This window comes from Scardinius erythrophthalmus (genome assembly GCF_964197995.2).
Source record: "Scardinius erythrophthalmus genome assembly, chromosome: 8".
NCBI lineage: Eukaryota > Metazoa > Chordata > Actinopteri > Cypriniformes > Leuciscidae > Scardinius > Scardinius erythrophthalmus.
Window position 1 is genome coordinate 40042432 of NC_138228.1, and position 26271 is coordinate 40068702.

Below are 26271 nucleotides of genomic sequence, written 5' to 3' on the forward strand. Positions count from 1 at the left end.
AAGTGATTGGATCTTCCAGTTAGCTATTAGCAAGATGTTGAGGAAAGGTTATATGTTCCAAAACAGGATGTAATCTCATGAACGCTGAAATATTTATGTATTTGAGACTTTCCCTCATATTTTCTTGTCATATAAGCTTGATAAACCCATAGAATGAATGTCATAAATCATTAGCTTGAAATGAATTGAAACCATGATAATGATTCCCAGTGCTCGTATGGTCATGCTTATGTTCTCCAGAGAACTTTGCATCATTTGTTTCTCTTTTTACATTAATGTCTGTCTGCTGATTGCAGTTGGCGTTTGGATCCTTCTTGGGAGTTCTTGGACTATGCCTGGAGGAAAACCGCAAACAGCTGGTAGATATCCCATGTATCCATCATCAGCTTGAGTTTTGTCTTCCTGTTTTATGATCCTGCTCAGCTTGCTACCTCGTCATCCTGCAATGGTCCTTTTAGTTATGCTTCACAAAATATGTACCATCTTTTATTGCCCTTTTTGTTCCCTGTGGTTATGGAAACATTATAATCTCTCGCTTCCAACATGAAAATATGTGAAGCACAAAGTTTTTTTACCACAGTGCTCCTGAATGCTTGATTCTGGTTGAATGTTTCACATGTTGATACATTTTTTGTGACTGAATGACCACATTAAGGCTTTGCCACACTAATATCTTTTTCTCTCCGTTTTGGAGATTTTGTCCTGCGAAAACTGAGCTTTTTGAAAACGCTTTCCCAAGTGGATAAATTTGAAAACGTTTGTTTAGTCATGTGACGCATATTGAATTGATAGATAAGATACAGTATGTATGTTTATACTGCTATTGTGCTACTCACTTTCACACTGTTGCTAAAGATATGTTACTTTGTACACTCTTCATATCACAGTCCTGCAAAGATGACAGAAAATGTACTCGTAATTGCTGTCCTGCGGCAAAACATGAGAGTATGTTTTAGACCAAACATGTAATGGTGAGTGAGTGCGACCTGGACTCATCAGTGAATGGTGAGATATTTTGCTAAAAAAAATTCTGCCAGAAGAATAGCATGAGAACTTTATTATAAATGTTCCGACTACATCACCTCAGTGAGCTTTTGAGGTTTTACGCATGCGCAGTAAGGTGAATTTAACTTTTTCCGACGTTTCAGTGAGAATGAATTTATAAAGTTTTATAAAGTTCCATATCACTTGACCACATTCTTCAATAGATAGGTTCAAATGTTTATAATAAATGAAACTTCAAAACCCATCAACTTTAGTATGCAAAATTGTCATGGGATTGCAGAGAGAGATGAACCCAATCGCAGACGGTATGCAATACACACAGATTTATTAAGACAAAACAGGGAAAACAAAACCCACGAGGGGGCAAAACAAGACAGGAATGACTAACTAGACTAGACTAAGACTGACAGAAAACAGAACAATAAACTAACAGCTAAGACAGGATCAAATACTTCACAAGACTTCTCAACAGGTTACTCACAAATGAATCGACAAAGATTGGCAATGAACCGGCACAGGACAGCAAACACAAGGGGATTAAATAGGGAGCAAACTAATCAGGAACAGGTGACACAGGTAAAGCAATAATCTAATGATAACGAGATGAGATAACAGGGGGGCGGGGTTACATGACGAGACAACGCAAGCACACAGCCAAACAAATGGCCATGTGCTTACACACAAAACATGGGTCTGTCATGATCCTGCCTCAAAACAAGAAAGATCTAGGACATGAAGGCAGAACCATGACAGAACCCTCCCCCCAAGGAGCGGCTTCCAGACGCTCCCTAGAGGGAACATGAAACACGGGACAAGACCGACTGAGACATAGACACAAACCAACAATACATGACAAAAACTAATAAAGGCAGACATGAATACACAATGACAGGATTGGGGTGACATAATAAAAATAAAAAACAAGGAAGAGGAGGCGGAGACAACACAGAGTTCATAGGGGAATGTCCAGGGTGGATGGGAGGACTGGGGGGAAACACAAAGTCCTTAGGGGGCAGTCCAGGGTGGATGGGTGGACTAGGGGTCTTGGGTGGACAGGACGAGGGCTGACGGCGAGGGGTCCGGGCAGACATGGATGGGGACACACGAGGGACAGTCTTGGGGGAAACAGTCCGGGGTGAAGTGGTGACAGAGGGAACAGCTACAGCCGGCAGCGGAGCGAAGACAATGGGTGAGGCAGGTGGTAAGGGAGTGGAGAAAGATGTAGACTGATGCTGGGACAGGGCTGGACACAAAATTAGGGACAGGGCTGAACACATTAGCTGGGACAGGACTGGACAGACATCCTCCTGTCAGCTGGGACTGGACACAGACATCCTCCTGTCAGCTGGGACTGGACACAGACATCCTCCTGTCAGCTGGGACTGGACACAGACATCCTCCTGTCAGCTGGGACTGGACACAGACATCCTCCTGTCAGCTGGGACTGGACACAGACATCCTCCTGTCAGCTGGGACTGGACACAGACATCCTCCTGTCAGCTGGGACTGGACACAGACATCCTCCTGTCAGCTGGGACTGGACACAGACATCCTCCTGTCAGCTGGGACTGGACACAGACATCCTCCTGTCAGCTGGGACTGGACACAGACATCCTCCTGTCAGCTGGGACTGGACACAGACATCCTCCTGTCAGCTGGGACTGGACACAGACATCCTCCTGTCAGCTGGGACTGGACACAGACATCCTCCTGTCAGCTGGGACTGGACACAGACATCCTCCTGTCAGCTGGGACTGGACACAGACATCCTCCTGTCAGCTGGGACTGGACACAGACATCCTCCTGTCAGCTGGGACTGGACACAGACATCCTCCTGTCAGCTGGGACAGGGCTGGACCCGTCAGCTGGGACAGGGCTGGACCCGTCAGCTGGGACAGGGCTGGACCCGTCAGCTGGGACAGGGCTGGACCCGTCAGCTGGGACAGGGCTGGACCCGTCAGCTGGGACAGGGCTGGACCCGTCAGCTGGGACAGGGCTGGACCCGTCAGCTGGGACAGGGCTGGACCCGTCAGCTGGGACAGGGCTGGACCCGTCAGCTGGGACAGGGCTGGACCCGTCAGCTGGGACAGGGCTGGACCCGTCAGCTGGGACAGGGCTGGACCCGTCAGCTGGGACAGGGCTGGACCCGTCAGCTGGGACAGGCATCTCCAGAATCTTGGCTAGACTGGACAGATACTCGGACAAGGTTCTTACAGCGATGACAATCGGCATCTCGTGGCTCGCCGAAACCGACCGCAAAACAGCCTTGGCAGCTGAATCGGCCGCTGCTCGCTCTGCAGCCCTCATGACGGCGGGCTCAGGAACAGCGCTTGCCGTGGCGGCGGGCTCAGGAACAGCGCTTGCCGTGGCGGCGGGCTCAGGAACAGCGCTTGCCGTGGCGGCGGGCTCAGGAACAGCGCTTGCCGTGGCGGCGGGCTCAGGAACAGCGCTTGCCGTGGCGGCGGGCTCAGGAACAGCGCTTGCCGTGGCGGCGGGCTCAGGAACAGCGCTTGCCGTGGCGGCGGGCTCAGGAACAGCGCTTGCCGTGGCGGCGGGCTCAGGAACAGCGCTTGCCGTGGCGGCGGGCTCAGGAACAGCGCTTGCCGTGGCGGCGGGCTCAGGAACAGCGCTTGCCGTGGCGGCGGGCTCAGGAACAGCGCTTGCCGTGGCGGCGGGCTCAGGAACAGCGCTTGCCGTGGCGGCGGGCTCAGGAACAGCGCTTGCCGTGGCGGCGGGCTCAGGAACAGCGCTTGCCGTGGCGGCGGGCTCAGGAACAGCGCTTGCCGTGGCGGCGGGCTCAGGAACAGCGCTTGCCGTGGCGGCGGGCTCAGGAACAGCGCTTGCCGTGGCGGCGGGCTCAGGAACAGCGCTTGCCGTGGCGGCGGGCTCAGGAACAGCGCTTGCCGTGGCGGCGGGCTCAGGAACAGCGCTTGCCGTGGCGGCGGGCTCAGGAACAGCGCTTGCCGTGGCGGCGGGCTCAGGAACAGCGCTTGCCGTGGCGGCGGGCTCAGGAACAGCGCTTGCCGTGGCGGCGGGCTCAGGAACAGCGCTTGCCGTGGCGGCGGGCTCAGGAACAGCGCTTGCCGTGGCGGCGGGCTCAGGAACAGCGCTTGCCGTGGCGGCGGGCTCAGGAACAGCGCTTGCCGTGGCGGCGGGCTCAGGAACAGCGCTTGCCGTGGCGGCGGGCTCAGGAACAGCGCTTGCCGTGGCGGCGGGCTCAGGAACAGCGCTTGCCGTGGCGGCGGGCTCAGGAACAGCGCTTGCCGTGGCGGCGGGCTCAGGAACAGCGCTTGGGACAGCGCTTGAAGTAGCGGGCTCTGGGACAGGCTGAGACGAAGGACAAGAGGCTCCCTTTCTCCTCTTCTTTCTCTTAGGCCGTGGTGTGGAAGTCATAGCCGGACTTGTGACCGGTTGAAGAAGCTCAGCGGGATCTGTGACCTGAGTTGGAAGGGCAGTCTCAGGCAGCGCTGACTCGGTCGAGGATGACTCCGACGGAGAATCCCACGAAGTCCTCCTCCCTCGTTTGCCACGAAGATCAACGGGAGTGGCTGGGACCTCAGGAGAAGTGGAGTGAGCCTGGTCCCCTTGAGAAACAACAGCCAGGACCCGACCCTCCAGGATCACGGGCAGCTTGGCTGGTGGCGACAACACGGTGGGACTCGGCGGCTCCTCCTGAGAGAAACGATCCCAGAGTTGGGCATAATTCTTCAGGATCCACTCACCCTCAGACGAGAATGGGAGGTTGACCCTCTTTCTGTCGGTGGAAGCCGACAACCAGCATTGTTCATTGAACTTCATTTGTTGCTGGAACTGGGAGGACACACTATCTGCTGGGTTCTTCTTTGGCCGGTTCATTCTGTCATGGGATTGCAGAGAGAGATGAACCCAATCGCAGACGGTATGCAATACACACAGATTTATTAAGACAAAACAGGGAAAACAAAACCCACGAGGGGGCAAAACAAGACAGGAATGACTAACTAGACTAGACTAAGACTGACACAAAACAGAACAATAAACTAACAGCTAAGACAGGATCAAATACTTCACAAGACTTCTCAACAGGTTACTCACAAATGAATCGACATAAAGATTGGCAATGAACCGGCACAGGACAGCAAACACAAGGGGATTAAATAGGGAGCAAACTAATCAGGAACAGGTGACACAGGTAAAGCAATAATCTAATGATAACGAGATGAGATAACAGGGGGGCGGGGTTACATGACGAGACAACGCAAGCACACAGCCAAACAAATGGCCATGTGCTTACACACAAAACATGGGTCTGTCATGATCCTGCCTCAAAACAAGAAAGATCTAGGACATGAAGGCAGAACCATGACACAAAATAATGAGAAAGTCAGACATTTTCTAAAATTTGGTCCTCATGTAACCAAAACTGCAAACATACAGATCTGGTTTGTGGTGGGAATTTGAGTTTTATTGTCTTTACACTGAGCTAAAGATATTTTCACATATCACATCATAACCCTACTCATAAACCTAACCCCCACACAAACCTTTCTGAATCTTTACATTTTTAAGCTTAATTAAGCAAATTTCCTTATTGGGATTGTTGATTTCTTCCAGTAATTGTTGGTGATTTCAGGTTAAGTCCAATTACTGGGTGAATTAGTGATTTAACAGTAAGTAGAAAAGTTAATCACTATACAATGACAATTGCACGTGTAGTAAATGTGGTATTGAATTTTTCAATGATTCATTGTTCCTTAAATATTACACTGAAGCATATTCGTTGTCATTGATATCTACCTTGACAGATTAATGGATAGTAGTATAGTGCAGGTAAATCTCTTTAACTAGAGTGTTAGTGTTCATAGGTCAAAAGTTAAACTCTATCAACAGTATCTTTGACATGCTGTACCAGATTAAATTATTTTGGTTATAAATGCACTGAAAATGTTAGTTATAGAAAATACACATCCTTGTACACTTAAGGATACTTTTAAAAACAGTACTTAGGAAAATACTGAATAGTGATACTTTCTACTGAAATTTGTGTCATGCATTTAAACAAAGCCTATTTGTAATTACTACGGTGGCCGAGAGAGCCCAACACACTGCAACTGAAGAAAACGCATGCAAATTGAAAAACACCCGCAAATTAAGAAAACATCTTCATCAGTTTCACAACACATGTGTGCTCCAAATATTCACAAAACAACCAAATACAGAAACATGCTGCAAATAGCACAGACCATAACAGAAATGTTTCCAGGGGACCCCAATAAGTTATGAACCCGGCTGGGCTTCAAATGTGTCTATCATGCGTTAACATGAACCAACAAAGGAGCACTGAATCAAGGGCACTTGAGGCACTGGCTGCGTTTCAGTCCAAAATTGTCATGCCCTTCACTCGCTAACTTCCCTCCGTCTCGTTCACTCGGATGTACGTCATTGCTTACGTTGCACGAGTGCCCACTACTGGCGGAAACTGCAATGGGCTGAATACGCTCTATGCAAGAACGGCTACTAGCGGCAAAACTTTCAGAAGATTCATTTTCTCAGAAACAGAGACAACGATTTTAGAAACCGATTCGCTAGTCGGATTTCGCATGATATGAGAGAATTCTCACCCTCAAAGTTGTCGATGTAGCTCGAAATATATCATTTAAAGCCCTTCTCTTTCTTACTCTTAGGTGTGACAGCTAACTGCCTCACAATATTGTTAACATCATTCACGTTAACCGCTGGAAGTTCTTGTAAACAGCGAGTGTAATTTGCCATTATCTCCACCGAATGCAAAAACGCCTTCCGACGCAGCACCGGATGTAACTGGGCGGACTGAGACAAAACGCGGAAGCGATCGTGCATTGAGCCTATTGGAACGTCCTAAGCCCTTGATCACTTGGAATCAACTATGGAGTTGATTTATTATTTAAAAAATTATTTTCCCTTTAAGAATTTGTCTAATGCAGCATCCAAATGTATATAGGTGTGTTTGGGTTGTTTTAAATTAAAAAATGTAAATTAAATTAACAAAATGTTTGTCGTGGTGGTGATTAGACGAGATCTGTGGTGACATCACAATCGTACTGCATTGTGGGAAATATAGGTGCCTGAAGTGTACATATGAAGTAGACTCGCTCCCTCGGTCAAAATCGAGGGGTCGAGGGTCTGTCCATATAAACTTCCCTCGTCCACTTCACAAAGTGGAACGCACTTCAAAATGGCGGCAGGGATTCCCCCGAGGGGGTGTGTGTATGTCTAAAAGTGGACTGGAACACAGCCATTGACAAACAAGGAGAACTAATTAGACCACAGCTGAACTAGATGAATAATCAAATGATAACTATGGTGACATATTAATGAACTAACTCAGGTGGGGAGGCTGTAAAAATAGAAATTATAGACAAAACAAAGTCAAAACACAATGGAACAGTGACAATAAGTATAAAAAGAAAATACATTTTTTGGAGGGTTTCATTCAGAAATTGGCAGATTTTTTTCAGCTTCATTTTATGTTAAAGTGAAATTCATTCTCTTACTTAAATTATCCAAAAATGTGTATTGTTTGTGCTGTAAAGTTGTTTAAATGTTCCCTTTACCAGCAGAATGAATTTATTTATGCATCATTCATAAAATGGCCCATAGACTTCCATTGTACAGTAAGTGCATTATTGTGAGTGTTTTTGCTTGTTTTTACAAAGTGATGGACGCAAGTATATTTCTGTGGTAATCGGCAGCATTTCAGAGGTGCTGTTGATAGAGCATAACCAGAAGACAATGGGTTCATTTAATGATTCACAGATGTATATTTGATGTTTTGCTATGTAACAGTCCATTTTATACTTGACCAAAATACTTTTGCGTTCATTAACAGAAAACAACTTTCTTTAAATACGTAAATTATGTTCAGGCAAAGTGTTCAAAGCAAGTAGACCACACACATTTTAATGGCAATGGTACAGCCCAGAACATTGTATCTTTGTATTGGTTTTCTTTAGGTTATTTATTCTGCTATTGTAATTCTTAACAGAACTTTTAAATGACGGTGAAATGGGACAGATACATGTCCAAGCCACAGTTTTTGCTCCAGATTGGTGTTCCAGGGGAATTGGGCACCCTTTATTTATGTCTGTGCCTCTTGTACTTTTTTAAATGGCAGAACCACTTCCTCTAATATTTGCTGGGTCACTATAGTGTACACACAGCATGAGCTGATTTCCTGCCCAGTGTTTATGGGACTGGTCTGGTGTCAGTCCGTCTATACTCAGCTTCAGCATAAACTACATTCTACATCAGTGGTTCTCAACTGGTTTGGCCATGGGACCCACATTTTCCCATGGTCATCAAGCCATGACCCACTTTGATATATGATATATATTATTATAAAAGCAAGCAAATTTATTTCACAAAATTTGTTGACACACACACAAGTACCATCCTACTTTACACATATAGGCCTATTGTAAGATTAGTTTTACAAGTGCAACTGTCGTAAGTAATGTAAGAATGTTAAAAGAAATTCTTGGTCTAATTGCTAACTGTTATGAAATAATCTATTTAAGCTTTTTGCAAATAGGCCTATTATTAAATATGCACACATTCACTCTTATTTGTGTCAACTATGTCACAAATGCTAAACTTACCTTGTCTCATCACATTCAGTTGTGCATTACATGAATCATGTAAATGATAGCATATTTCCTATTTAAAAATGGCAAAATTTCATTTTAAAAAGTTGAGTAGTTTGCATTACTGGATATAGAGGTCGGTCGTTGAATATTTCTATCAAAAAACATTTGTCAAATATTAAATGTTTAGCTATTACATCTTACCAACCACGCACTCTTTCACTGCTAAAACTAAAGAGTCATGTTGGAATTCGCACTTGTCTTCTGTGAACAAAGCCCCACCTTCTTTTTGTCAATGATTTTGACATTGACGAGTGCTGTTAGTAATTTCACCCAAAAATTAAATTTCTGTCATTAATTACTCACGCTCATGTCGTTCCAAACCCGTAAGACCTTCATTCATCTTCAGAACACAAATGAAAATATTTTTGATGAAATCCCAGAGCTTTCTGAACCCCACCCCCCCACATAGACTGCAATGTTATTAGCACTTTTAAGACCCAGAAAGGTAGTAAATACATTGTTCAAATAGTCCATGTGACCACAGTGGTTCAACCTTAATGCTAAGAAGAGACTAGAATGTTTTTGTGCACAAAAAACACACAAAAATAACGACTTTATTCTAATTTCTTCTCTTCCTTGTCAGTCTCCGACACTTTTCACTAGGGCTGGGGGAAAAATCGATTCACCTAGCTATCGCAATTTTATTTTTTACGATTCAAAAGTCGATTTTTTTATTCCAGAATCGATATTAATTCAAATTCAATTGCTTCATTTTTGTCCTTGCTTGTAGATGAGGTTGACAGACGTTAGCCATTTTCGTTCCAACGGAGGATGAAATGTGTCGTTATCTATGAGTGTTAAGTGACGTAATATCCCAAGTGGACGCGTGGAAAGAGGCGTGAGACTGAAAGCACTGAAAAGCCCTCGCACTGCTCATATGCTGAGAGAGAGATAAGACAATAGAGCTGCACGATAAATTTTTTAAAGACTGTGATCTCCATTCAAACACCCACGCGATCTTTCAATTCGTCTGTCTATTAAACTTTGACAAAATCATATCGCAGCATTCAAAGCTGTGTTGACGCTGCCGCTGACCCGGAGAGAGTTGTCATGAAACAGCTTCACAAACAGTCTTTTCAACCTCATAGTATCAATATTTCTGTGATGCAATAGTTAAAATTATCATAGAAGTACTTGGATAAAAGTTTAAAGTTCAAATATGAACACTGATGTCTACGATAGAAACAGTCCAGTTGGTGCTTAAAATAACGCATTTATCGATAACATTGTTTCGCGACAAGCGACTGTTAAAAAAAGTATTTGTTACTGAATCATTTATTCCAGAGATTGTAGTATTGTATGATGCTTCTGAAATAAAAGTCAGAAAGATGTGATGATTTGTTTTTGTAAATATGACTGTATAAGTGTATGATTGAACTTTTCCCGATGGTCTAGTGTTAAAAAAAATTGCAATATATTGCAATATTGAATCGCAATACTTACAGAATTGCAATTCTTAAAAAAATCGCAATACATATTGTATCGGCACCCAATTATCGTGATAGTATCGAATCGGGAGATAGGTGTATCATCCCAGCCCTATACTGTTCACGTGACGCAGGAGCCTTAGTTTTATGCAAATTCATGATTGAATAATGTCTTGTGTGAAAAGAGTAAGGATTGGGCTTTTGCTGTCTGATGATCAGATTTAAGATGACATAACTGTCTGTGTCTTTCCTGACAACATTCTCAGAGCACTTCATTTCTGTCTATCTGTAGAGAAGGAACCATATTATATAGAACTATGTAGTAGTTATATAGAATACAATATTATCAGAAACTCATCATAATCTGTGTGTATTCATTTTTACCAACAAATAACTATACTTCCACAGATTTGAAAAGGTAGATTTTAAGGGCTAAATTTTTTGCTCATTGAATTCCAACCAGGGAATATTATTTTCAGGCACAATGTTCAAAAAGGTAATATTAGCTAAATAATAAGATAATAGTAAAGACACTATTTTTGACGACACCATAGATGGTGTGAGGTCTAAAAAAGCTAATGTGCCACAGCTACAACATTTATTGTGTTTCTGAGTTTTGTTTACATGTGCTACTTGCTGAAATAACTTGAGTTACGAATTTGGCTTTATAATTTCATGGCACCAATAAACAATGATTTCACCTTTAATTGAATACAACTCACTGTAAAATATTCTTTTATAGTTGCTGATAAAATGTGATATATTAGAAAATCACTAATTAAACTTTGTTTTCCATATGCTGAACTTTGCTTTGGAGCCGTATAATCACATAATCAAAAACAAATGATTCATTAGTAACTCTAAATGAAAAATATGACTCTACCCTAAGGAAATTTGAACCCAGGCTTTTGAATAAAATAAGCCTAATGTTGTGATAATTGCAAAGCTCTTGGGAAACATTGCATGTATTATTCAGTATTTCAGGCAGTCATAGAACAAAGCCATGACATTTCCACAAGGATATGCAGTTTCTTTAGGCGTTAGTGGTTGTTTATAAGTTTTCTGCGACCATCTGAAGCAGTTTGCTTTGTTGGTGGCCAACCAAAATCTTTAACATATTGTAGTTGATATTATAGCAGAAATTAAATGTCCGCTTTCTCAGCCCAACTCAACAATGGTACAAAAAAAGTGCTGTCCATCTATATTCTTGTAGCTCGATTGCCAGAGCAAAGTGATGGTAACCTTAAAGGGCATTTGATTCAATTTGCTAGGGTTTGATTCAAGAACGAATTGTTGAGATGGGAAAAATTGGAAAATCTGTGACATCATTTCCACTTCTCCCCACGGCAATGATGTAACCCTGTCTGTGAAAAGCTTTGCTTGAGAAATATGATACAGCTGATGTGTGAAGACATCTAAAAGTAAAATATCCCTTGTGAGATGAATATTTTTATTGTGTCTCATTTTAAATCAAGCAGTAAATTTGTCAAGTTGTGCTTTAAAATATGAATTATTTAGTATACATAACGTGCAGCCATAGCAAGACATTTAATGCTAAATTGTAATAAATGTAATTTCCACCACATAATGCTATCAAATAGTATACATTGTAGGGGAATTTACAGTTAAAGACCCAAGGACCAAATATTATTAATGAAGACCTGGAGTCAGAAGTGCAGTCAATTGAAGAAAGTTTTACTGAAGAATAATTTGCAGTTTGAAGCAACAGAAGTCAGCTTCAACACTCAGGAAGGAGTTCGTAGACCTCTCATGAATATACGTCATTACTTCAGGTTGAATGATTCTGATTGGCTAAGAAATAGATAAAATTGTCCACACATGGACTGATAGGCAGAAGCATATCTTAATGGATGATACGGCTGACACCCGGACCCTGAGTTAGGTAAGAAGTGATCCTCCTGGGTCACAGAACTGAGTTTCTGGCGCCAACTTGTCGAGAAAAACAGGTCATTCCGTCTCCCAAGGGTGCCAGTTGTTCACCTCACCAATACTGATCTGTACTGATCTGTAACAAAAAAAATGCTAGCACAGATACACAGGATACTTCTTCAAGGGTATCTGTTGGGCGGGACTTGTTTTTGTCCATCTGGAATTGATTGAACCGTTGGATGGTTGCAGTTTGCTATTGCTGTGATGTCATGTGATTGACAGGTTGTCCCGGCCTCATGCTGGTAAACACATCATCAGAGAAGAGATGAAGTTATTTTGATTAAAGATTAGGAAGGCACATTAATTCAAAATAAAAGAGATAAACACTGTGATATTTCATTATTTTTTTTTATTATTATTGTCAATTGTGAATTCATGGTGACTTCAAATAAGGCTTCAAATGTAGTCTCTAAAGTTTTTAATAATTCAACTGTCATTTAAAGCCGTAATGATTTCGGTGCCACTAGCATCGTCAAATGGAATTACCAAAATAACTATTTTCTAACAGGTTTCCTGAAAATTCCCCCATCTGCCATTGTTCAGACAAACAGATAGTCTCGCTCCAAGGGGGGGCGGAGCTTAGTGAAGAGTTAATTAAAAGCAATACAGTCATACTGAACGATTATTATTTGACAAGAAATGTGTATTTATGTGTGTCTTGTTTAATTTGAATATGTCTTCCTCGTTCCCAACTTTGAATATCTGGTATATTTCACTTAACTGAACAAGAAGCACAGGTCCTGAGCTTAAACCTTGTCCTTTTTTTTTCCTTCCTGTTAATGCTCTCTGATCCTCTATTGACCTTCATTTACAGTATGTCCATTTACTGTCTCGGTTCACGTTCTCTCTTCCTGCCTCTCCTTTTCTCTTGATGTGCATCCGTCTCTCTGTTGGTGGGTTCAGCTTCCCTTGGCAGTCTGTCTCTGATCAGCTGAGAAAAGATATGTCCCTCTGGATATCATATTGCATGTTCAAATAAATACACTGTGACATTTGGTTTAGTCATTGCAGTCAGTTATATGTAATTTATGGCTAGTTTCAAAGCCAGATGAGTTTTTATTGAGCCCCCAGGAATCACATAAAAGTTGATATGCTTTGGACAAGACAGATACTGTGTGTATGTGCACATATATGAATGTGTATTTAATAGGAAAGGTATTTACAACATTAAAGTTCATCTCAAAAAAGAAACAGTGTTTTATATAATATTAGGCCTGTTGTGATTATTTTAGATGACTGATTATTGCATATTTAAAATGTCAAAATTATGCGCTCTTCTGGCTCCGTTTGAATACATGTGGCATTTAATTCAAGCACAAATATTATTAATGATATTAATATTAATAATAATATGAATAAATGGACATTGTGAATGTAGTCCAAGACTAAAGTGTTTAAAAGACAACAGTGATGTATAAATCAATGAAATATTACGGAATAAATGTCTTCTTAAGGTGTATGTGTATTAGGCTTCTTTGTAAATTACATTAACATTGTGATTAGTATAAATTTATAGCAATTATTTGTATGACAATAGGAAACATTTCATGACCTTGACAACATTATAGGCTAATACATTCTTTGCACTTTGAGGGCCACATACAGCCTAGTAATTTAGAGCGTGAACTTATACATTATTATTTTTTTATTTTTCAAGGCAAGGCAAGTTTATTTATACAGCACATTTCATACACAATGGCAATTCAAAGTGCTTTACATAGAAGAAATTAAAATAATAAAAAGAAATAAGAATAATTAAAAGAAAATAAAAAGAAAATACAGTACAGTACAAACAGTCGGACGAACAGCGGCACAGTGCTCATTCAGTAAATGCATAGTTAAACAGATGTGTTTTGAGTCTGGATTTGAATGTGACTACTGTAGGAGCACATCTGATCTCTTCTGGAAGCTGGCTCCAGCATAATAGCTAAAAGCGGACTCGCCATGCTTAGAGTGAACCCTTGGTATTTCTAGCTGATATGATCCTAGTGATCTGAGTGATCTGTTGGGTTTATATTCAGTGAGCATATCTGCAATGTATTGAGGTCCTAGGCCATTGAATGATTTATATACCAGTAATAATACTTTAAAATCAATCCTAAATCTAACTGGGAGCCAGTGTAAAGACCTGAGGACTGGTGTGATGTTTTCATATGTTCTGGTTCTGCTCAGTGTTCTGTATGAGCTGCAACTGTCTTATGGTCTTTTTGGGAGTCCATTACAATAATCCACCCTGCTGGTGATGAAAGCATGCACAAGTTTCTTTAAGTCTTTTCTGGAAACAAAGCATCTAATTCTTGCAATATTTTTCAGATGATAGTATGCTAATTTAGTTATTGCTTTGACATGACTACTGAAACTAAGGTCTGACTCTAGTGTCACACCAAGATTCCTGACTTGATTTTTAGTTGTTTGACCCCTAGAGTGAAGGTATGCTTTCACCTTGAGAACTTCATCTTTGTTTCCAAACGCAATGAAGTCATTAAAAAATTAATATCATATAAAACATTCCAAGAAATTTTATTTTATTTTATATTGTTAAGTATTTAGGGGAAACTGTACCAAAAATAAATAATGACAGCATTTCTTTTGTTTGTTATGAGGGGCCGTACAAGCCCAAATCCATTATTCTACTCTCACACACATTTATTCTCTTTTCACATACGTGCATTTCTAATCTCACACTCATACATTCTCCTTTCACATATTTCTAATCTCACACTCATACATTCTCCTTTCACATATTTCTAATCTCACACTCATACATTCTCCTTTCACATATTTCTAATCTCACACTCATACATTCTCCTTTCACATATTTCTAATCTCACACTCATACATTCTCCTTTCACATACATATTTCTACTCTCACACACATACATTCCTTTCACATACATTTCTGCTCTCACACACACATACAGTACATTCTCCTTTCATATATATATTTTATTATATATATATATATATATATATATATATATATATATATATATATATATATATATATATATATATATATATATATTGGTATCCATTACTTCCTCTTTAAGCAGGAAATCACACTCAGACCCGGAAATACATATGCAAGACTTGCTCAGCTCTTCATCACAACTTTACAATGATGCTATTCAAAGTAATCCTGTTTTCTTTTCAAGTACAGTTTTTACTTTTTGGAGTAAGTAGCAATGAACATGAAATCAGACCATTTTTTAATAATGTGCTGGAATGTATTGACCAAATGCAAAGAGAACAGATTATTTTGTACACGATAGGCTGCATTGAGAACTCTGTGATCACATTCAAACCCTATGTGGATGTCTCTCAGTCTCAAGATTTGTTGAGGATTCAAGAAATAGAGCAGCAGTAAATACATTGGAGTCCTTATATGGATGTCTACATTTAGTGCGGACTGCTTATGAATCCAGACAAAGAATCAGGTCTGAGAACAGTTATGTCCTATTGCCTCCACCTGTCATTACTGGACATCAGGCTAGACCTCGATACAGCATTCAGGATAGCAAATTTCTGGGCAGAGCTAAATCGAATAGTGTCATTTCTTTTCAACTTTATGGAGGAGTATGGTGTGTTAGATTCACTTAATGGGCTTCATTTATTTTGTCTTCACTATATTTGCCACAAATTCAAAGAAGTGAGGCTCAATTTCAGAACCAGTGGAATAACCATGGTCTATTAACTCAAGGGGGGCAAACTCCTCTTCAGCTGTGGCAAAGGGGCATGGTCAACGATGCAGGAATGCATAACCCAAGTATGAATGGTATTTATGACACAGACAGTGGATTTGGTATTGATGACAACGTAACACTCTCAGACTTACAGACAAATAATGTTGTTGTTCCATCAATTAACATTACCATCAGTGACACAACAATGCATACACTTGAGTAGACTTTTGATCCATTTGAAGATGATGGAAAACATGGTATCCTTGATGATGTAAATCATTTTGCAACCTTGTGCAATTTCTAGAAGAAAGGCATTCCTAAAATCATATACATGTATAAAAAAGGGAACCAATCCCTCCCCCATCAACAGATTTGTGATTCGACAAACAGACTAACAGCACATTCAACCGAAAAGGTCAACACAAAATATGTATTTACTGTCGATGTGTAGTACACAGAAAAATGAAGAACACATTGCCATGCTTTGTGATAGCTTTAATACAATTATTGTCATAGCTTTATGTTGATAGTTTTAGTTTTCTTCCATTTCATGGATCTTTGCTGTGTATGGGATAAGACCTTTATCAATGTGGTTCTGTGAGCCGAAAGCTCTATGTTTACATTTTACATCCACGTGTCTTTAAATGTTCTTCTTTAAAAAAACAAATGATAAAAACATGTAAAACTATGAAACCATTTTATTAAAGAGTTTGGATACGGAGAAATCAAATTGACTGAACTATTTTTTATTTTAACATTTGATGCCCTTTGTTGAATAGGATGATTAACAACGTCAACATTAATACATCAGTAGAATCAGCAGGACAACAGGAGATATGTATTGCACATACATTGACCCACATAGAAAAAAAAATTAAGCAGTGTATGACAAGTTTAAATCTTGATTAAAACAAACTCAAGACTTGTTTACTATATCTGGCAATTCAGAGGGGTCTAAACCACTTGTACATTTTATAAGTCTTAAAATCTTTCTGTTATGACAGAGATACATCTTTATTAAAGATTGTTGGTGAATTTTGAGAATTATTAAATTGATCAGAAGAAAGCTTTTCTCCAAAGGCATCCCTTATGTGTTCAGCGACAGTCCTCTGGTCCCAGGATTTCTGGATGTCCTTGTTCATGCAACTGTTGCTTTGTGCGATGCTTGACAACGACACTGCTTGATGGCGTTTGAAGAAGGATGACATCTTTGTTGAAAGTAGCGTGAAAGTGTGTATTATATTTGATATTTATTCATCCACAATTTAAATCTGTACTCATCAAACCATAAAACATGACAACATTTATGATAATGTATTTTTATATTCATACCACAGCTATTTAAAAAAAAGTTGGCAATCATTCATTTTAATTCCCTTAAACACTTCCCTAAAACTGGTGACAGGGAGTACATCAAATCACTCCATACATTTAAATTTAAATTAACAAGCTGATGGAAGACACATAATTAGAAAACGAATGTTGTCCTACAATGAACTACAATAACACCTTTTTTTTAAAAAAAATAATGATTTAAATCAATTGCACTGCTGAACAATAATAACTAATTTCTATTTCTCCCCATATTTTATTTATGACAATTGTATGATTGGTTTATGTACTACAAACACTTGTGCATTATTTCATAATGGATTTTTTACAATGTAAAAAATATACATCAGAATAAGGCAGAAAGAAGGCGTATAATTTCTTTATAAAATGATATATATCCAGTCTTTGATTCTGATTGGTCAATAGCTGTGATTTATTCACTATAAAACATGGCTATGACCGCTTCACCCAACGGTTCAATGTATCACTCAAGCGGCAACCTCCCTGGGTGCTTCTCAATATCCCTCCTCGTCTCCTCTCTCCTCCGTCCTCCATCCTATGACCCGGAAACCGATCGAGCTCAGCCATCTTGAAGGACATCTCAATTCTCTAATTGCACCGCGAGGAGTCGAGGATCGAGGAGTTAGGAGGCTTCCTGAGGAGTCATGAGCGAGGATACACAGGTGTATCCTATGCGGAAGAGTTTGAACGACTTAAACGTGACGCACGTCTAAATTCTCCTCCCCCTTCACATCGGTCACAATCATTTTAATGTATACTTTACCTTTGCAGTTTATAAACCACACATCTCACATATTTCAACAGGGTATCTTGCTTTATTATTATTTATTATGAATTTCTTAAATAAACAAACTCCAACAACATAAGGGCAGATCCTTTGAGCGCTGCTGATGACGCAATGAAGTGACGCTCGAGTGATCAAGGATTCCAATGTATAAAAAAAAGTTACATTCGATTCCTCCGTCCTCACGTCTTTTCCTTGCAGCCTTCCCTCGCATCCTACAGGGGGCGGAGCTGAGACGCGAGGAAAGGAAGCGAGGAAAGGAAACAAGGATGCACAAATAAGAAATGAGAAGCACCCTAGGGCTGCGTTCCAGTCCAAAATTGTCATGCCCTTCACTTGCTAACTTCCCTTCGTCTCGTTCACTCGGATGTACGTCATTGCGAGTGCCCACTACTGGCGGAAACTGCAATGGGCTGAACTGGAACGTCCTAAGCCCTGATCACTTGGAATCAGCTGTGGAGTTGATTTATTATTTACATTTTTTTCCCTTTAAGAATTTGTTTAATGCAGCATCCAAATGTTTATAGGTGTGTTTGGGTTGTTTTAAATTTAAAAAAAAATTATAATTAATATATCATAGAGTTGTTTGTGTGGTGGTGATTAGACGAGATATGCGGTGACGTCACAATCGTGTTGCATTGTGGGACATATAGGTGCCTGAAGTGTACATTTGAAGCAGACTCGCTCCCTCGGTCAAAATCGAGGGAACGAGGGTCTGTCCATATAAACTTCCCTCGTCCACTTCACGAAGTGGAACGCACTTCAAAATGGCGGCAGGGATTCCCCCGAGGGGAAGTGCTTAGGGAAGTTCGCAAGTGCGTGTCTAAAAGTGGACTGGAACGCAGCACAAGTCTCTTTCTTGAAACCAATACGGAAGTGAATTAAACGGCAATTCATCGGCTGGCCGCTTGAGGCTGGGTGCAGAAGTGAGTCAAATCCGGATCTCCCCCATGTTAAAATACCGAACTTTACAGCAGAAAAAAAAACACGTTTACAGCCTGGTGCAAAAAGTGGCTTTGGTCTATACAGCTTATTTTTCCCTTCATGACAACTGTGTGAGGGTGGTGAATTTTTTTTATAACTCATCTGTTTACATTATATTAAGCCTTAAAGTTCTGCAAAATTAAGGGTGTCCACTTTTGAGTGACAGGGGGATTCCCGCTGCTGTGGTCATTAGTCATCATTAGCCGTTTGTCTGCTGTCTGTTAGCCGTCACGTTACCTCAGCTCATTGTCTGACTGTAAAAATAAATAAATTCGGGAGTGACGCGCTACCAAGATGGCGGCGGTCGGCCACGCCCACTTTAGGCTTCAAAAGAAGAAACCTACGGGTGACGTCACAGACAATACGTCCATTTTTTTTTACAGTCTATGGTCTGTATGTCTCTGTGTGTGTGTGTGTGTGTGTGTGTGTGTGTGTGTGTGTGTGTCTGTATGTCTGATATTCGCATATTTCTCGAACCGTTAGTCCGATGGATTTCAAACTCGACAGGTGTCTTGCTACGGGCACGAGTAAGTGCAGTGCCAAGTTTGACGTTGTTTGGATGAGAAATGCAATATCGTTAAATATATCGGTAAAAGAAGCACTTAGAAGGTTGTGGTTTAAAAATAACATTCTGACATAAACACTCTTGTCAGCTACACTGTTTACTTATGAATATTATAGTTTGGTTCCAAAACGTGATAATCCATTTTGATTAATTTGAGTAAAAAATTTGTTTTCTTTACCAAGAAAGTGGCAAGATGAAAACCACTATTTTCTGTATCAAACTTTCACATAGCATCTTTAGGTAATAATAACATAAAAAATTCAAATCTAGATTTTGATTTTCAAAGATTTATTATAAAACCGGATTATTTTTTCCCAAAAATGCAATAAATTCATGACACTTTTTTTTCAAAATGCAGTTAATCCATTGAATCAATATAAAAGTTATTTTTCATATTGAAACTGTTGAAAATACACAACAAAGTAAGTTGATCCACATATGACAGCCTCTGAACTCGGTCAATACTAATCTTATATACAGGCACGTACTGGACTAAACATACATTCAATCAGCCATCGCTAAGAAATACCTCCTGAACTTTTTTGACGGCGATCAGCTGTAAAATGGCTTGGTCCTGCTCGTTTTTTGTTGACTTTGAGTACAAGAATTGAAGGTTTTTTAAAAGATCCCCTGGGGTTAACGTGTCAGCGTGACAGAAGTTTGTTGCTGTCGTGTGAGAACAAGCAAACTTACAGTCGGCATTTTTCCTCCTCCCACGTGCCTCATCTTCTTAATCTCCTCACGTAAATGATTAGATTTCGATGGCTTACGTTTCTTCCCTATGGCAGAAACCACCACAGGTTCATCAATGCCGTCAAATGTATTAATTTGTTTGTTTGTTTGTTGATCAAAAAGTACAAAGTAGCCTAGATAAGGAAAACTAGGATGCCGGGTGTATTCAAAGCGCCGCCGTTACTGTTTCCAATGTGTGGAATGGTCCACTGTGATTGGTTGAGCGGATTTATCGCATTCTGCAGAGAAAGGAGACTGGCGTTTGTAGCGTTTTGGAAATAAAGGGAGAAAACATGACAGATTAACATGGCGGATATCGCATGCTCGGCAGGAGCATGGCGAACTTGACAGTGCTTGAACGTCATCCCTGGTTAAACCTAACAGAGATGAAGGATGCGGATTGGGCAGCTTTTCTCGACTTTTCTTCGTCGAGAGCTTTTCTCCCCCTGCACATAAGCACTGTTCCTAAAGTGTCACAAGCACAAAGCAGCTGGGCTGCCGGGTCCCTTTCACAAAGCGGCCCCTCCCCAGACATCATTCAACCCCTAGCTATGTGGGCCAAGGTCTGGGAGGCCATCCCCGGTATATCAGAATGGGTTTTGAATATAATAAAACGAGGCTACTCTTATATGCTATCCAGAGACAAAGTTCCCCCAGGGGAATGGTCGCTTCACCCGAGAGTGGTTCAGCTAATGTAAAGCATCTTCGGCGAGGCAGAGGTCGACCTCTTCACCTCAGAAGACAACGCTCACTGCCAAACATTTTTTTCCAAGGACAGGGATGCGCTTGCTCACAATTGGCCGAGCCGCCCGCTGTATCCATAGATCGGATCAGGGAGAGCAAGTGCGCTGTGCTCTTGATAGCCCCTCTCTGGAAGAACCAGCTATGGTTCTCCGAGTTGACTCAGCTGCTAGAAACAGTCCCATGGCCGATTTCGCTGTCGAGAGACCTCCTCTCGCAGGCGAACGGAAGGATCTGGCATCCCCGTACTGACTTGTGGGCCCTCTATGTATAGCCCCTCAACGGATACCCAGGGACCTCCCAGAAGGAGTGCTGAAAACTATCACTGAAGCTAGAGCGCCCTCGACCAGGCAGCTTTACGCTTTGAAATGGTCAGTATGGTCAATAGCGCGCATGAGCCACCTCGCCATAGGTTCGTGCAGTTGCCGCAGCACAGCCAATGACCGCTCTAGGCGTTCAGCTAGGTGTCTGCTGTGCAGCTGCACTGCGTGTTAAAAATTTGGCTTCAATATTCTCAAGAAAAGTTTTTACCTTAGCGTAAGCTTACGCAATACCAAAGTCCTTTTAGGCAAGTCGTGCCACTCGGCCGCCATCTTGGCAACGCCTCCGGGCAGCTATTTCGGACTAACAAGACCAGGCTCCTATCTAAATGAATGGGCAGAGAGTCAGAACTGCACTTTCACTGGTCACTGGGACATAAAAACGGCATGTATAGAAACAGCAGTAAAATATGATAAAAATCGCTGAAAAAGTTTGATGACTTTGCCCCAAAATAAGGTTTAAAACGCCTTTTTCCCCACAGGTTATACTTTTACTACGCATGCACAAGGGTTCACGACACCAACTTCATTTACGTCTCTATCCAGAATGCCGGTGTTGTGCATATTCAATGTCAATATTGTTCTCCTTTATTTAAATATAAGCAGGTTTGCACTTTATCATTAATAACAATGTATTGTATAGATCAGTAGTTTTAACTATTCATTAAAATGAATCGGTTCAAATGAATCATTAGTTCGCGAATTGGACGTGTCATACGGTTGTGTGATTATCCCAGCAGTTAGGACATGGACATCCGCAAGGTTAGTGTCAACACAGAAAACATTACATCACTGGATAGACTTTTTCGTTTATTTAGAGTAATTTTATGTCAGCTGAATGTGCGGAACGCATTTCAGAGAAGATAAGGCAATGTATTTTAGCACAATTCACACCCAGCGGTAATTCAGGGGAAAAAAAATCTCCTAATGCTCCAACATGAAACTTTGGTCTTCCGACCTTTCACCATCATGTCGTTTTATTTTGATTAATATGCGTGCGGGAGAGAGAGCAAGACAGCTTAATTTGGAGACGGTGAAGTCATATTTACACTTTCGCCTGGCTTCGGAAAGAGAGAGAGAGGGTGCGCGCGCGCGACCGGGGCTCTCCCATAGACAGTAAAAGAAATGGACACAGCGACCCCATTGGGACTCAATTGAGACAAGTGAAGCCCATTTTTAGCGATTTCTTAGCACTTCCTTTCCTGACGCGCAGACTCAAACCGAGCAAAGCGTTACACGGACCACGTGAGCAACCCGTCTGTCTTCTAGTAGCTGCGCCAAGAGAAATCTGAATCATTCCCTTCCGAATCTTGCAGAGACGGAGAGTGTAAGTAGGAATTGTCCATGAGCATGGAGCAGGATCAACTTTTGCTAGGTATTCTGATTAATTATATTATCATTTTGCCCCTACGTCCCCCCGATTGCCAGCGAGCTTCTCCTCCTGTCCATACGGTAATCTCTCTAATGTGCGACAAAGAGTCGCTTGGTTATGACGCAATCGTTAGCCTACTTTTACAAAAACTGCTTCTACGGGGCCATAACATAAGCTACAAGGTAATGGAGCATTTTATACATTGTCGTGTTTCTTTAGAAATAAAAAATGGACAAATGGAGTCTTCAAACGCCTCAGATGTAAAGTTATTCGCTGTCAAAGTGACGCCAAAATGAATGGAAGTCAATGGGATTGCTAACGCAAGTGAAGTTCCGCTCAAGATGGCGGCACCCGGCCGACTTCAACTTCCGGTCGACTTCCTTCCCGCTTGGGCTCTCCCTCTCTGCTTGTCCTGACTCCTTTCCATATGGTTCTTTCTTTCAGTTAAATATGTGCCCTGTCACTGATCTCGCACACACAACTCGCTGTCCCCAAATCGTCTCCGCTGTCGCAAAACCTCAACTGTGCGCGTGCGTCAATGGAACCAGACGATAGGTTTAAATGTTTCGCGGCTTGACTGTTAAAAGCAGATGATTGGCTTTCCAGCGGGAGGGGCGGGACATGTTCATACAACCGCCATCTTTGCCGTTACGGGTTTTCCCTGTATAGTTCTATTGAGGATTGAGGAAGTGGCATGTCTCTTATATAAATTGTCTCTGGCAATACTCGTTCCCTTCTCTTAGGGAACCGAGGTTACGTTAGTAACCGAGACGATTACGTGCGGATGAGCCTGTCCCTGTCAAGGGACGAGGCCAAAGATGTAACCGTTTCAGGAGATGATAAAATATTTCTTAAAACTCAAATAGCTAGCTGAAGTGCACCTGCGGTTGCCTCATCTACCTCAGCCATGCTGATCAGGACCTGTCCTGGAGTGACCCCGATCGCGCCAGACCTGACTTCCGTTTCCATTATACGCCTTCCGTTTCCACTATACTCTCTCACACACATACATACATTATTCTCTTACATACACATATTTTTTCAGACATACATACATTTTCTTCTTACATACATTTATTCTTTATACTTTGAATACATTTGCATAAGAGGAAAATGTATAAATGTATGCATAAAAATATATACGAGTACAAAATGTTGGCTGTGAATGTGCGTTAAAAATATATGAATATAAGAGTAAAATGTAAGACGGTGTGCGTTATAAAATATGGCAACATGAGAGCAAAAATATAAGTAGAAAGGAGAATGTAAGTGTGTGTGTGTGTGGGGGGGGGGTGTAAAAATGTATGTATGTGAAAGGAGAATGTATGAGTGTGAGAGTAGAACTGTATGTATGTGAAAGGAGAATGTATGAGTGTGAGAGTAGAAGAATGAATTTTGGCTTGTTTGGCTCTTCATAGTATGTCAATCCAAATGTATATTTGTATCTATAATCCATTTTTCTTTATCTGTCCAGCTGATTGCAGCCATCGTGTTCCTGAGTTTTGGTATAATTTCCAGCTTCTTGTGTCTTTTGGTTGATGGCGTTTTCATCCTACTCAACATTGTGAGTACATTAACCATTCATAATTTTGCATAAAAACCACCTTAGCAACTGCCTAGCAGCCATTCAACATTAGCGGTGCTATAGCAACCAAAGGGTATTATACTGGAGATCTGCATTCTTGTGTCTGCACAATCATAAAATGTTCAGTCCAGAAGCCAGTTGCATGAATATAGCCAATATGATAAGACTGTGTCTTAAAAACTAGTCTGACTATCTAGCAGTTAATAAAAGTAATCAGTCTTAAGGCCCGTTCACACCAAGGACGATAACTATAAAGATAACGATAAAGATATAATTCTAAAAATCGTTCTCCATATTAAAGAATAACAGAGTTCACACCACAACTATAACGATAAAGATATGAGGAACGATATCGTTGGGATCACTTTCAGAACAATTTTTTTCCAGCAGTCAAACGATAAAACACTGACAGTCAATCAGAATCCATTCTAATTTAAAGGTCTCGCGCATTTAAAATGGGGCGGGCGCGCGCGTGCTTAGAATAAAAAGACCATTATCGGTCGTTGGTGTGGACGCATATATAGTTATCTTTATCGTTATCTTTATAGTTATCGTGCTTGATGTGAACGGGCCTTTAGGCTACTTTTTGGATTCAATTTAGACTAATCTACCTTTTATGTAACTGACTTTAAATACAGTTTATGCAACCAGTCACAGATTTCAGTGTCAAAATACATTCAAGGGCTTAACTTGGAAGGATGAGGAAGTCACTGAATACTGGCGCTCTTTAGTACTTGTGTAAAAATTCAGAGGACAGATCATCTGTCTTAGCAGCATGGATGCGGCCCATAAAGAGAAGAGAAGATGGGATTCGAAAGGATAAGGTGTGGTGAGAAGAAAATCCCACTGTGAGCTTCTTCAAACAAAAGGCATTCTACTGTTACTTGTCACTCCAAAAAGGGAATTGTATTAAAAAAAGTTAGTTAAAACAGTTTCAAAGGAAAAAGACAAACTGTAGACATTTCTTACACTCTGTCAACAGGATATGCGTCCAATGAGGGCAGGAAGATGTCAGTTCTACACCAGTGGAAATAGTTACATCTATGAGAACTACTACGCTACAGTGAGTCAAATCCTCTAGCTTTACTTTAAGTTCTGTAAAATAAGTGTGGTTCATCATTTTATTGAATGTGCACTTGTAGTATTCTGCCAATCTTAAAAAAAAAATGTTTTAAACTACTAAATAAAAGGTTACTTATATGTATTTAAAGAGAGTACACCATGACTAAGTAATTAAGTAAAGATAACTCTTTCCCCTCCATTGACGGAACTTTCCGGCAATCCATGTTTTCATTGTTATACGGTAGGGGTGCTATTACTCAACTTCTAAAATAGTACAGAATCTCCTGATCAAAACACAGGCAAAGAATAAGCAGAAACAAGTTATAGAACCATATGCACATATAAAATAACACAATTATCAAACATTAAACAGCAAATAAATCACAACTGCCTAATGTTACCGAATGAGATGTCAAAACAGGACAAGCTATATAGTCCATGAGCCAGGGGGGTTGATCGGTATCAATGGGGGGCAAATGCTATCATTGTTTTTTGGCAAGGTATACACCCCTAGTATTAGAAAAATCACGATAGCAGTGCAGCGGTGGTAGCGAAATCACTTTTTTCAGCTTATGTAGTTACTAACCCCCTAAGATAAATTCCGTTTTTGAAATCTGGTGTATATCTGGTTTAGGCTCATGCTAGGGATATTGTCAATATTCTATAATATGGTGATTGGTATCGTTGGAAAGGGGACCTTTTAGGCTTTCATTTAAGCCCAGTACTGAATCTGTCTGCCAAACACAGAGGTCACAAGACTTCTTTAAACCAGAAATAACACACATTTTTTCACAATTTCCGCCTAAACTGTATGCTTTCTTTTATCCCTGTGGCATGAAAGAACACCATGGACACAAAACTCAACAACTTCAATACTCAAGGCACTCTGATGACTCAGAAAATGTATAATATACCCATACTATTTATTTGTGAGAGCCTTAAATTAGACTTGTGCAGCCAGCACAAGTCTTCAAAATAGAATAGAGCCAATAGACTGGACAAATAGACTGGACAAATTTTTTTTTTTTTTTTTTTTTTGTGAAA

General features: G+C 40.9%; 1 protein-coding gene across 1 annotated transcript in view; it reads left to right on the forward strand.

Moving 5' to 3' along the window:
- LOC308694299 (transmembrane protein 255B) overlaps positions 1–26271 on the forward strand; it is a 66132-nt gene that overhangs the window by 11549 nt on the left and 28312 nt on the right. The window contains exons 3-5 of the mRNA XM_081371766.1: positions 297–359; positions 24055–24144; positions 25148–25228. Coding sequence (XP_081227892.1) covers positions 297–359; positions 24055–24144; positions 25148–25228 — 234 coding nt within the window. The remainder of the gene's footprint in view (positions 1–296; positions 360–24054; positions 24145–25147; positions 25229–26271) is intronic.